The sequence below is a fragment of the Pantherophis guttatus genome, chromosome 1 (genome assembly GCF_059756535.1).
Source record: "Pantherophis guttatus breed Tessera chromosome 1, ASM5975653v1, whole genome shotgun sequence".
Taxonomy (NCBI): domain Eukaryota; kingdom Metazoa; phylum Chordata; class Lepidosauria; order Squamata; family Colubridae; genus Pantherophis; species Pantherophis guttatus.
Window position 1 is genome coordinate 25,354,307 of NC_142063.1, and position 14,039 is coordinate 25,368,345.

The following is a 14,039-nucleotide window of genomic DNA, read 5'->3' on the forward strand; positions in this document are numbered from 1 at the left end:
GGAGGTAAAAGTTCCAGATAATGATCCTGATTTGCACAAATGTGAACACAACTATAGTTTGTTTTGGATTCACAGAACTATTATATCAACTCTTTGTCCTGAAATCATCCGTTAACAGTTCCCACCTCTACTGCCAAAGAAAAACCAAGTGCAAAATGAGCTCTTCCCCATCTGCTAAGCATTTTCAAGCTTATTAGAAATGGTTTAGGGAACAGATTCCAAATCAATTGCCTTCAGGATTAAAATATGCAAATATTCAATGTGTTCACACTCAGACCAATTAACTTAAATCAGACCCCGGAGTCGCAGAGGTCATTGCTTGTTTTTCTGAACTACTCGCATAACAAGGCTTGAACTGGTCACTATGTCTTCTGCAAGCCCAATTGTACAGAATATTTTTGTTTTTCCTCTTTTTAAAAAAATGTTCTTCCAGACTGGCGGCCCTATTAAGAGTTCAAGAGCAAAGGTAACAATGAGTTTGTACCACCGTAAGGGCTGATTTATAAAAGGCAGAAAATATTCTGTGGACCAGATACATTTATCTCAAAAATGCCCAGGTGGGATGGGGTGGGGTGGGGAGAGAAGGCGATAATGCAAATAGCGAGACTGTAATGTTGGGTAGCTCACAGGTTGATACAGCCCTTCAGCATGCCGTTTGCAGATGCATCCTAGGTGTCAAGAGCCCATGCTCTGGAACGGCTGAGACTATAATTACCCTGGTTTTTAGGCTTGGATCGATTGGTTATGTGTTGTCAAGTTGTTTTCAACTCCTAGTGACCACATAAATAGCTCCTGTTCCCTGATGATGTATCCCTAACATGTTCTTTCAGGTATCCCAATGGTCCATCATCACCACTGTAGCTGAGTCCGCCCACCTTGCTACTGGTCATTCTTTTCCTCTCTTTCCTTCTACCTTTCCCAGCATTAGAGTCTTTTCCAGAGAGCTGGGTCTTCACTTATTGCATCCAAAGTAAGATCATTTGAGCCTGGTCGTTTGTGTCTCAAACGAGAACTCTGAGTTGATTTGTTCAATGATCCATCCAGGGGTGGTATTCACTTACCTTTTCTGCCAGTTCGCAAATGTGAGTGCGTGCGCCACCTCCGCACATGTTCAGGACCTTCTGTGCATGCACAGAGCGTCAAAAACGGGACGTGATGACGTCCGGGCAGGTGGGCAGAGCCCACTGCCACCACTACCGGTTTGCCTGAACCAGCTGAATACCACCACTGGATCCATCGATTTGTTTTCTTGGCTATCCACCATGTTCTCAGGAATATCCTCCAACACCGAAGTTCAAAGTGTTGATACAGGTCCTACCTGCTTCTTCAAAGTTGAACTTTCCCTTCTACGGAGTGTCACAGAGAACGCTCTGGCTTGCAAGATTCTGGTCTTTATAGATATAACTTTTCCAAAGCCTTCATGGCTGCTCCATTAAGTGCTGGTCTACAGCATATTTCTTGACCGCTCGTTCCTTTCTTGTTGAACTTAAAAGCTATGTACCACTTCAATATCTTCACCATTTCTAAGGCTGACAATTGAAGACTTGCAATAAGTATCTTAATTCTTGCCGAGGATAAAGGAATACCTTGCACCTTTAAATATGCTGGATTTTCCCTAAGCACAGTTGCATTCATATAACGTCATCACAGGTACTGTTGTCATCTTTTTGACATTACCTCTCTTTGCAACTTTGAGGAATCATCAGTGAGGAATGATGCTGTCTTGATCAAACTTTACAGGAATTTTTTCAGGTTTTTTTTTTTTTTTTAATATGCATTTGCTGTCACTGAGGCATCTCAGGCAGAGATGAGAAATCTCAGATCTCCAATTCAGCAGTCAGTAGACCAAGGGTGTCAAACTCGCAGCTTGCCAGCCAGATGCATCACACACATTAGCCACCCCCCACCCCAGTTTAGCAAAGGGGGAAAAGTCGCGATACATCACGTGATGACAACTTGATGCCGCGAGTTTGACACTCCTGCTGTAGTTTAAGTTTTTAAGTTTAAGTTTTATTAAATTTCTATATCGCCCTTCTCCCGAGGGACTCAGGGCGGTGTACAGCCATATTAAAACACATGAATTTATAAAATTTAAAACCAATTAAAATCAAATATATGAAATTTGGCCATCAATTTAAAACACACATACACCCATTTAAAATTCATATTAGGACAGTCCGGCTTGCTGAAACAGAAGGGTTTTAAGAGCACGGCGAAAAGTGCGCAGGTCGGGGCTAAGATGAAGCACTAGGGGCAGCTCATTCCAAAGGGCTGGTGCCCCCACAGAGAAGGCTCTCCCCTTGGGTGTCGCCAGTCGGCATTGTTTGGCTGACGGCACCCTGAGGAGCCCCTCTTTGTGGGAGCATATTGGCTGGTGGGAGGTTTTTGCTGGCAGAAGGCGGTCTCGTATATACCCCGGTCCTAAGCCATGGAGCGCTTTAAAGGTGGTCACCAACACCTTGAATTGCACTCGGAAGACCACCGGGAACCAGTGCAGCTCATGCAGGAGGGGTGTTACATGGGTACGCCGAGTCGCACCCATAACCACCCGCGCGGTCGCATTCTGGACCAGCTGGATCTTCCGAGTGCTCTTCAAGGGGAGCCCCATGTAGAGAGCGTTGCAGTAGTCCAGACGTGATGTGACGAGGGCATGAGCGACTCTGCGCAGGGCATCCCGGTCCAGAAAGGGACGCAATTGGTGTACCAGGCGAACCCGGTAAAAAGCTCCCCTGTTGATGGCCGCCATATGATCTTCCAAAGACAGCCATGCATCCAGGAAAACACCCAAGTTGTGAACCCTCTCTGTGGGGGCCAAGGTTTCACCCCCAATAGTCAGTGATGGTGCCAGCTGACTATACTGGGCCACCGGAAGCCACAGCCACTCAGTCTTGGAGGGGTTGAATTTGAGCCTGTTTCTCCCCATCCAGATCCACACGGCCTCCAGGCACTGGGACATCACATCAAGGGCATCATTGGGGTGGTTCGGGGTGGAGATGTACAGCTGAGTATCATCAGCTGTACATCATCAGCATACTGATGGAATCTCACCCCAAAACCACGGATGATCTCGCCCAGCGGTTTCACATAAATGTTGAACAGAAGGGGCGAGAGGACTGACCCTTGCAGCACCCCGCATACAAGGCACCTTGGGGTCGACCTCTGCCCTCCTGCCAACACAAACTGCAGACAGTCAGAGAGGAAGGAGGAGAACCACCACAACACGGTGCCCCCCGTGTAGACAGTAGACTTATATTTTTCAGATACTGGAATAGTGAATGTTGGCAATTTGGTTACTGAAAAGCAACGTGGTGGTTTCCTACTACTTTGAATCAGAAAGATAAAGAGTGTCATAATTTCTAAAGGCTTGTCCACCTTGACTCAAAGTCCTGGTACTGGAATACTCCACTTACTGTTTGCTTAGGACAATCAACACAGCAGCTGAAGCCAGATCAAGAGGTTTCAGCAGGAAAGTAGTATTTCCCATGTGATGTTTCCCATTTAAACATTCAAACATATTGAATAATAGAGGAGTTTTGAAGGATGTAATCTGCTGCACTTGAACCAGCCCATTGCAGGATTGCCCTCAATATTGGGCTTCAGGGCTCTGTGGTCATTTCTGCTTTGGCTGCAGAAGAGAACCCAGCAACTCTTTTCTTTTTGAAGAAGATTAGGGAATATCTATCTTGATCCCATTGGTGAGCAGTTCAGAATGGAATGCACAAGCAAGGGATGCAATAAAGAAAACCAGTTTAGCAATTCATCTGTCACTGTACTTAGCAAACAATGCCTAATGAACAAAATGAGTTGGAAGGGACCTTTGAGGCAGTAGTGAAATCCATTTTTTTTTACTACCGGTTCTGTGGGCATGGCTTGGTGTGGCTTGGTGGGCATGGCAGGGAAAGGATACTGCAAAATCTCCATTCCCACCCCACTCCAGGGGAAGGATACTGCAAAATCCCCATTCCCTCTCCACTCCTGGGGAAGGATTTGCTATTAGAATAGCAATTACAGTATAAAGAAGAAAAGTGAAACACGTAGAAAAAATGAGATATACAAAAATTATCACATCAGTTAATACTTAGTTGGGTAATCTTTAGCATGAATTACAGCCTTACAATGTCTTTCCATGGAGTGAACCAAGTGTTTTAGTTCTGCAGCTGTTATAATGTGAAACCAAGATTGAATGATTGCTTCTATTAACTGGGTTTTATTTCTGGGTCACTTCTGACTAACAAGTTTCTTTAGCCGGCTCCATAGATTTTCAATTGGGTTAAGGTCTCGGCTATTCCCAGGCCATTCCAGAAGTGGAATATGATTATTTTGAAACTCCCAAAAAAAAAGTGGTGTTATTAGTCATCAAACCTCAAAAATACACTTTTCCCAAAAGGTTTCCCCAATTTTGTCCACTACTGTAAGTCTAAGTGTTATTATGAGAATTTGAGCCTGGCCATACCTCAAGGGAGAACTCATTGATTTATTCTATAAGAAAGTACTTTTAAACTGTTCTATGTAAGTTAACACTGTGTGAATAAGAGAAGAAGCCTTACTGAGATAGTGAAGGGACTACAAAAAGCTATGCATCTAAATATACATGTATATACTGTAGCTATCTAATATTTCAATAAACTGAAGTTCTGGAATAATAGGAATAAGCACAAAGTATTCTCTTGGTGCACTGGAACAACAGATAAACCTTCAGTTTTGTAGAAGCAATTTTGTCTCTGTATAGTTTAGTTCCTGTCAACTTTCCCTCCTTCCAATTTTACCTAATTTATCCATCACTGACTCAGCAGCAGCAGCAATGACTAAGCTCAGTCTTCACTCTAGAGCAGGTGTGTCAAACTCAAGGCCTGCAGGGTGCTTAGATTTGGCCCATGGGGCTGGCCTGGAAACAGCAAAGAACCAGTCCACGGTGCCTCTGCCAGCAAAAACAGAGCTTCATTTTCACTGGAAGAGGGCTGCAGGAGGCCATTGCGGCCTAAAATGGGGCGCAGAGGGTGTGTGTGTGTGGCCTCCCCTGAGCTCCATTTTCAGTGGCAGAGGGCTATCAAAACAAGCTAAAAACAAAATGTTTCCCCTTTTGCATTTGAGCATGCAAGAAGGGACAGGAAAAGAGAAAGGGAAAGAGGAAAGATAAAGAAGGAAATATGGGAAGAGAGCAAGGAAGGAAAAATAAGGAAAGAGGGGAAAGAAGAAGAAAGGAGAAGGAAGAGGGAAGGAAGGAAGGAAGGAAGGAGGGAAAGGAGGGAGGGAGGGAGGGAGGGAGGGAGGGAGGAAGGAAGGAAGGAAGGAAGGAAGGAAGGAAGGAAGGAAGGAAGGAAGGAGATTATAATGAGAGTGTGGGAGGGTCTCAGGGAAGTCCTGCCTTAGCACTTGGCCACCAAGGCCACCAAGGCCACCAAGGCGCCCCCTGACATGTGTGCCACACCCACCATAACCACACCCACTCCCAGCCACACACACATTGGCCCTCCAAGGTCCAACCCTGATGTGACCCTCAATGAAATCGAGTTGGACACCCCCTGCTCTAGAGCAATGCCAACTCAACTGGCATTGTTCCGGAGACACAGCAAAAGGCACAGGTAGTCCTTGACTTTTTGGAGTTTCGCTTCATTTTATGACCTTTTTGCAACAGTGGTTAAGCAAACCACTGCAGTTGTTAAGTGAATCATACAGTCGTTAAGCAAAACTGGTTCCTGCCATTGACTTTGCTTGTTGGAAGACATCTGGGAAGTCTCACAATTGGCGATCACATGACCCTGGGAGGCTGCAAGCATTATAAATATAAACCATTCCAAGTATCCAATTTTGATCTCATGACTGTAGAGATGCCATGATGGTTCTAAGAGTGAAAACGAGTCATAAGTCACTTTCTTCAGTACCATTGAAAGTTTGAACAGTCATTAAATGAATGGTTGTAAGTCAAGTTCGATCTGTACTGTTTCTTCCCAGCATGATTTTGGTTAAAAATAATATGGATGTTTAAAGTGTTTAAGATTACTAATCTAAATAAGCATGCAAATACACAATATTTTTTTTCATTTGCTTTGTTTTAACTTCTTTTTTAAAACTCTGTTAGAATTCAGTAAAATAAAATTAACAGCATTGCCTTTTGTAGATTTGGCCTTTTTCTTTTTTTCCCCTCTTTTAATCACCCAAAATAAACATATTACCAAATGTGAATGGTTGTATCTCTTTTCCTAGTAACTCAAAAGAGTATTACTATTTTTTTATCAATATAAACAGACCCAGCTTTTATAGTCACAGTGATAATTATGCTGAGATATTTCACTAGGCTGGGAATGATTTAAAAAAGAAAACTAGGTAGAATTCATTTCTAATTTTCATGGAAGATTTCCATTTACTTTGCTAGAGATCTTTTATCAATCCTAATTTCTTTGTGGGCAAATTGTTGCAGTTCGCAAGAGTGTGAAACATTTTGTGTCACTGGGTCCTTTCCCAAAGAAATCTTATAAATAAATTGCATCCGGGATAATGGCAGCAAATTTGGATGATTAATATAATAGGCTGCTCCAATTTGTTATTTTAAAAAGGTGGCACAGAGAACAGATTATTCTTATTTGTCATTTTGAATCTGAGCCACTGCTGGATCTATTTTTGTATGAGCTAGTTGGGGGAAATGTCATTATTCCAAGTGTTTTTTCATTCAGACTTGGAGGTCTCTCTCTCTAGTTCTCCTCCCTTTTCCCTTTACAGGAATGAGAGTTTGTGTAGCCAATTTAATTAGGTAAAGGTTAGCCAGCAAAAAAAAAAATGTAATATTGTGCGTAATGACTCTAACCTTTACAAGATGCCTATAAATGAAAAGACATGTTTACAAAAGTGACTTCCAGATGGGGAAAAATATACAGGGTAGCTAATATATGGAGAGATACCACAAGCATCTCTATTCACAAGTGTTGGTATCAGTGTGATTCCACATTTTCTTTACCTTTCGAAAAGCAAGTGAAAGGTAAGAAGATGGGCGTCCATGGTGAAAAGAAAATGGGTGGGTATGTTTGATCATTGAGTTAGCTTTGTAAGCACTACAAGAGGCACCACAAGCAGACTCTACTTGGTAGGTAGAGTTGCTGGAACTAAAGTAGTTGCTGGTACTGAAGTAGAGTTACTCAGTACACAGGTTGCTGGTACTGAAGTAGTTGGTCTGTTAGGATCCTTCCTTGGATCTGAAAGTGAATTGGGCTTTATAGTCCAGGGTAAATAAGAGAACACTAATGTCACTAATGTCATATGGGGATGTGGTTGCTCAGTAGCTAAGACGCTGAGCTTGTCAATCAAAAGATCAGCAGTTCAGCTGTTCGAACCCGTGATTTGTCCCAGCTTCTGCCAACCTAGCAGTTCGAAAGCACGTAAAAAATGCAAGTAGAGAAATAGGGACCATCTTTGGTGGGAAGGTAACAGCGCTCTGTGCGCCTTTGGCGTTTAGTCATACCGGCCACATGACCATGGAGACGTCTTCAGACAACGCTGGCTCTTCAGCTTTGAAATGGAAATTAGCACCGCTCCCTAGAGTCAGGAATGACTAGCATATATGTGCAAGGGGAACCTTTATCTTTTAATGTCATTTCATAGTGGTAAAGGAAAATATTTGTAGCTCGGGATTGAAATGAAAGGTGCTTGGTGCTTTCTGAGCTTGGCTGTTCTCTTGCAGGCATTTCATTATCCAAAGTAATTTTATTACTCTAGTTTGGGTAATGAAAAATCTGCAAAAAAAAAACAAAAAAAACAATCAAACTCAGAGAGCACCAAGGATGCCTCCCTCCCCATTATTATTTCATAGCCAGGTAGGCAGAATTGTTGGAGATGCTTTTCTTCCTCAAAAAGTTGCTATGGGAAAGATCATTTGAGAGGGGAAAAGACCACAATGGCTGTTTTCCACCTTCTGACAACCACAGAAGTCCGGTTGCTTAGAAGGGAGAATGAGGAAGGAAAAAGTATTTTTATTTTTATGTTTTCTAAAAATAAAACAACGTACTTGATGGATGGACAATTTTCCCCGTTATTCCTTCCCAGCTTTGAAACAGAACATCTCCTTTTGAAAAACAAGGTATGCAGAGGAATCTTTAGGAGTATTTAGAGCGTTGATTGGCTTGGTGGACCATAGTGTCTTTCCTCACAAGCACTGCGGCTTGTCTGACAGATATATAGCTCTGGGCATACCAAGTATCTGATTACTTGCTTTATGGCCTGTTGGAGCCTTGCAATGTTTAATGTAAATCTGCATTTAGAGCCACTGTTGACGAAATAATACGGGGAGCCAGCAATTGTACTGGCCTCGCCTGTCTGAAAATTCACAACGTCGGAGATGTCTCTTCCACGCCCTACAGTCAATCATAATAAGGCCTGTTTATGAAACTTTTTAGCTGATGAATTTTTGACATGTTGGATGCTAATGCCTCCAAAGGAGCCATTTATGGCCCATCCTATGATTACGGCAGATGTTCCAGCCCGCACTGAAAATCCTTATGTGCTCTTTATTACCGAGGAACGGTGGATGCGTGCGCCAAGTTAGCTCTTCCAAAATGCCATTCATCCTCCTGCTATGAGACCGGCTGGCACGAAAGGCCTAAAGGGCACTTACTTGCTATGTATGAGTCGATCTCCAAAAAGCTTCATTGGAAAGTAAGAAATAATTTTTTTTACAGGTTAGAACAAAATGAGCTGACCGACATATCTAGCTATCCTTCTCCTTCTCCTTGGAGTGGGTGTGATGGATCAGCTAAGTCTTATTTTTTGCTCAAATATTTGAGGTTGTAGCTCACCGCTTCCCTCCGATCTTACTAATTTACATATAATAAAAACATAAAGACTCCCTCAAGTCAAGTTTGATTCCCAGTGGCTACATAACACATTTATGTCATTTTCTTGGCAAGAGTAGGGAAGTAGTTTGTAACTGTTTTTTTCAGCTTCTCAGTCCAGCCTACAGCTTTAAGATTTTCAGGTAATCTCCCATCTGAATACAAACCGGTTCCTATTCTATTTGCTTTTCAAGGTCAGCCAACAGTAGCTAGGGGCTAACATCTGATGGGATCATGTATAATCATTAGGATTTAATTTATTAATTATTTATGCGCTAATGATTACCATGAATGTTATCTTGCTATATATGTTGCTAGTGGCAAGGCAGCTAATATGACACTGTGACCCAGAGATGTTATCTACCTGGATCAGTCCAGTTTGGGTTGTTAATTTTTTTAAAAGTTACCTCTTGTTATTGTGCATTAAACTGAATAAAATGTACAATTTTTACAGTGGTTGTAGAACAGAATAGTAAATGGGTGGGTAAGGAGGGAAGAGAAGAGAAGGGAAGGGAAGGGAAGGGAAGGGAAGGGAAGGGAAGGGAAGAGAAGAGAAGAGAAGAGAAGAGAAGAGAAGAGAAGAGAAGAGAAGAGAAGAGAAGAGAAGAGAAGAGAAGAGAAGAGAAGAGGCAGCATTTCACTATTTTGCTGAATCTGGAAAAAGGTCCAGCTTTTTCTGGCAGGCATCCAGCAGCTCAATATCTAATAATCGGTGAGGCAGAGAATGCGTACTGGGGGTAGTTGCAGTCCAGAGCACCAACAAACTAGCTGGAACACAGGCATCCATATAAATAATACACAAATGGTACACAAGGTAAAATAAGGCACAGCAGGTAGAGTAGACTGCTGTGATAGGACCAGGAGAAAGGGAAAACACAGTTTCTAATGTAGAGCAAGGAAAGGTGGATTGAGATCACCTTCCCAGAAGTCTAGGGATAGACTAAGGACAACAGTCTCCTTTCCAGACCTCCCAAAATATAGGTGGCCCATCTTCATGCTGGAGTGAGCCAGAGGTATAAACTCACCTAATGGAAAGCCTGTTTTTATTTGGGAACAAAAATTGTTGGGTGAATCTAGAAGTCATTGTAAAGTTGCTAGTCAGAAAATGATCTAACTGTGCTTCTTGGCTGAAAAATGCTAGTGATCTATGTAATAACCACTTCAGCTGCTGAATACTGCTTTTATTACAGAAGAATATTGTCTCTTTGATTGTACAGATGTGAGAGAAAGGGATATCATACTGAAAGCCAAGCAATTCTCTTGGTGGACCAAAAATTGTCCACCGAGAGAATTGTTCCCTCTGCTTGGGTAGATTGCTGGCAAATTACCACTCCATTTATTAATGAAGAGAAGAATGGACCTGTGATAGATCATCCATCAAGTACCATAAATTCAGTTTACAAAAGGAGTACATCTATAGCACACTCAAAAAAAAACATTTTTTAAAGAAATAGTTTCCAATAATGTTAGATAGTGAAAACAAGGTATCCCTGTTCTCCATATCTTGGCAGATTATTATTTTATTTTATTAGTTTTATTTTATTTTATTTTATTATTTATAAAATTTATTGTCCACCCATCTTGCCATAGGGTTACTGGGCAGGTTACAGTTACATATACAGTTATTGCACACTTCTTGCTTAATAGCAATAACACTTAGACTTATATATCACTTCACAGCGCTTTACAGCCCTCTTTGAGCAATTTACAGAATCAGCATATTGCCTCCAACAATCTGGCCCTCTTTTTTTAACCACCTCAGAAGGATGGAAGGCTGAGTCAACCTTCAGTCAATAAGAATCAAACTGCTGGCAGTCGGCAGAATTAGCTTGCAATACTGCATTCAATATTGCACTTCCACAGCTCTCTCTCTCCCCCCCTCTCTCTTTCTCTCTTTCAAATAGGATGACAATGAATTCCATTAGCAGTTTTAGCTGGCATAGAGCATCCATTTCTCCTGCAATAGAATCTGTCTGGGGCAATGAGGCTGTGCACTGATGTACATTTGTGGCACTCCTCCAACCATAACTTTAACATTTTAAAAATCACCTGTCTTGTTACCAAAACATATTTGGATAATTGCTTGAAATGGCGGGCTTCTCTTGCATCAGTTCATAAGCTTCTGAAATATTTCTTGCCTGTCTTTATATTAGCACATCCTCCTTCTGTCTCTTCAAGCATCTTGGAAACATCCATCAGTCAGTCTTAGAGCCATCTTTAACTCAGTGTGCAAACTGAAAGGTTAAAAAAAAAATACAATCATAAATTTTATCAGGAAGAAAACAGAAACTAAAATACCCAGTGTTATAACACTTAATCTAGTGCATATGAGATTACAAATGACCAGTTCTTCAGAGATCTATTTATTCTACTGTCCACATTGAGCATTTTTTATTGAGATTTTTTAAAAAATTTGTAGAAAAATATGCCAGGTCAGATAGATACAGATAGGAATTGTCCTTAATTCATTTTAATATGTGAGCAGTTATAGCAGAGATGTCCAACCTAAATCCTTGGGTACATCCCCAGAGAGTTTCCATATCTGTTCCAAAATCACTATTGTCAAAGAGAGAGAAAATTAGATAGATAGATAGATAGATAGATAGATAGATAGATAGATAGATATAGAGATGATATAAATAGATATAGATATAGATATATAGATATAGATATAGATATAGATATAATAGATATAGATACACACACACACACACACACACACACACACACACGACTGGAAAACAGTCTAATTTTATTTCAATTTAAAGTAAATAGAACCAAATCATACTGAATTTTGATCTTACGCAAAACCTTCTGGGGTGCTGTTCTGTTTTTAAGATATTTTAGTGCCTCTTTTTTTAAAAAAAAATGAATAAAAAAGTAACCTTTTATACTTAGGCAAGAAAAACCAAATGGACAGGTATAGAATAGGTGGTACCGGGCTCAACAGTAGTAACTGTGAGAGGGATCTAGGCGTCTTAGTGGACCACCACTTAAGTATGAGCCAGAAGTGTGCTCCAGCTGCCAAAAAACCCCAACACAATCCTAGGCTGCATCAACAGAGGGATGGCATTAAGATCATGTGAAGTGTTAATACAGCTTTATATTGTTCGATAAGACCACCTTTGAAATACTATGTCCAGTTTTAGTCACCACAATAGAAAAAAAATGTTGAGACTCTGGAAAGAGTGCAAACAAGAGCAGCAAAGATGATTAGGAGATAGGAGGCTAAAGCATAAGGTCAGCAATTGCGGAAACTGACAATGTTTATTCTAACAAAGAGAAGGACTAGGGGTAACATGAAAGCAGCTTTCCAACATTGGAGGTGCTGTCACAGTGAAGAGACAGTTGACCTATTCTTCAAAGCACCTGAGGACAGGACAAGAAGTAATGAATGGAAGCTTATCAAGGAGAGATCCAACCTACAACTAAGGAGAAATTTCCTGACAGTGAGAACAATTAATCAGTGGAATGACTTACCATCAGAAATTGTGGGTGCTTCAGCACTGGAGGTTTTTAAGAAGAGATTGGACAACCATTTGTCCCGAATGATACAGGTTCTCCTGCTTGAGCAAGGGGTTGAAATAGAAGATCTCCAAGATCTTCCAATTCTGTTATTCTGTTGTTCAGTTGTTATTCTGTTGCCTCTCACCAGTGGGAGTGATTTGAAACTTGTAAGAGTTGGCTCAAAAAACGTTTCATTCACTTTTTCATCGAACTGAGAAGGAGAGAGAAAAAGATTGACATGTAAGCAGTTCATGATTTTTAAAGGCTATTTTCCACCACACGCTATATGGCTGCGCAGCTTTGAACAGTGGGGTAATAAATAATCATTTTTTTTTCATCAGCTACAGAGATACACATACCACTAAAAAAAGCAGTATAAAGCAGAATCAAGAAGGGAGAAGAAACAGGTTGCTTTAACACAATGGTAGTGCTATCTTCTGGCTTTTAGGCATGTATTCCTTCTACAGACACCATCGACACAAATCCTGTGGTCTCTTAAAAGTTTTCCAACCTTCCTGCAATTATGATGCTAAGTACTGTTGGGGGGGGGGCTTAGAACACAGCAGAAACTGTGCTATATTTAGGTCCATTGAATAACAATTACATGGGAAGGAAAAAAACGCTGCAGGGTAGGCCTTGCCATGCCATATGCACTTACAGCCCATTAAATGTTTCACAGCCTCCTTGGTTGTTCCTCTCTCCATTTTTTCAGGCTGCTTATTATTGAAGTGCTATTATTCCACCAAACAGGCCACCTTTGATCTATTACATCTTATCTTGGTGAGACCTATTTTGTAAGGCCAAATAGCTGTCTGTCCATGAAGGAGGGAAGCCTCAGGGCTTCTTTGTGGCTAGCTTCATCTACCACAACCACTGGACTAGCTGGCCCCTGTAGCAGGGGTGAAATCTACTTACTTTCCCTACCAGTTTGGAAGTGCGCATGCCATTGTCACCGCACCATTGTCACATTTGATTTTGGACCCTCTGCGCATGAACAAAGCTTTTTGTGCGTGCGCAGAGGGTCAAAAACAGGTTACTTCCTGGTTAAAACCGGGAAATAACAATGTCCGGGTGGCTGGGCGGGGACTCACGCTACCGCCGCTACAGTTCACTGAACCACGCACCGCAGCTGCTGCTACCAGTTTGTGCGAGTCGGACAGAACCGGCAGGATTGAACCATTGCCCTGTAGGAGAGGACTTTTGGGGGAGGGGGAAATATGAAATGCTTCTGGGTTTTCTTCAGCCACAGAAATGGAAAAGCAGGTAGGCAAAGCAATCTTTGGCCTGAGAAGCAACTTGGCAAAATTCCCAATGTGTCGGAAATGCAGTATCTTTAATGAGTCGTCAATGGGTTCTGCCCTTGTGCACCCACTTTGCTTTGAAGCAGTTTTTCCCAATTAAACTTGAAAGCAGACATAAAGAACTATCCTCCCAACTATTGTAGACTCAGGGGCAATTGCACAAATTCTCTGCTGTAAGTCATACAGCTACAACAACAACAACAACAAAAGTATTTTCATTGCTGCATCTTGTTTTCAGCATCCCTATTTGGCTTCTTTCCAGCCAGCTTTTTGCTCCTCCATAGATGTTCTACATCTCTCAATCTCTTGGTGTCCAAAAGAAAGCTGCCACATATGAGCTACAAAATGCCAAGTGAGTAACAGAGGTCAGTTTCTGGATCTCTGTGTGACCATTTAATGTTGTAGCCCAGAT

The 14,039-nt window shown here is 41.6% G+C and overlaps 1 protein-coding gene across 1 annotated transcript; it reads right to left on the reverse strand.

The window, feature by feature from the left end:
• Positions 1–2,167: 2,167 nt before the first annotated feature.
• LOC148116361 (uncharacterized) lies at positions 2,168–3,007 on the reverse strand. Its single transcript, XM_087891047.1, has one exon. It carries the CDS (start codon positions 2,954–2,956, stop codon positions 2,168–2,170), a length of 789 nt encoding a protein of 262 aa, XP_087747173.1. The 5' UTR covers positions 2,957–3,007.
• Positions 3,008–14,039: the final 11,032 nt, after the last annotated feature.

What these genes read in the sequence shown, in the direction of transcription:
- LOC148116361 (XM_087891047.1), bottom strand. Translation starts at nt 2,956, where the DNA reads ATGTCCCAGTGCCTGGAGGCCGTGTGGATCTGGATGGGGAGAAACAGG.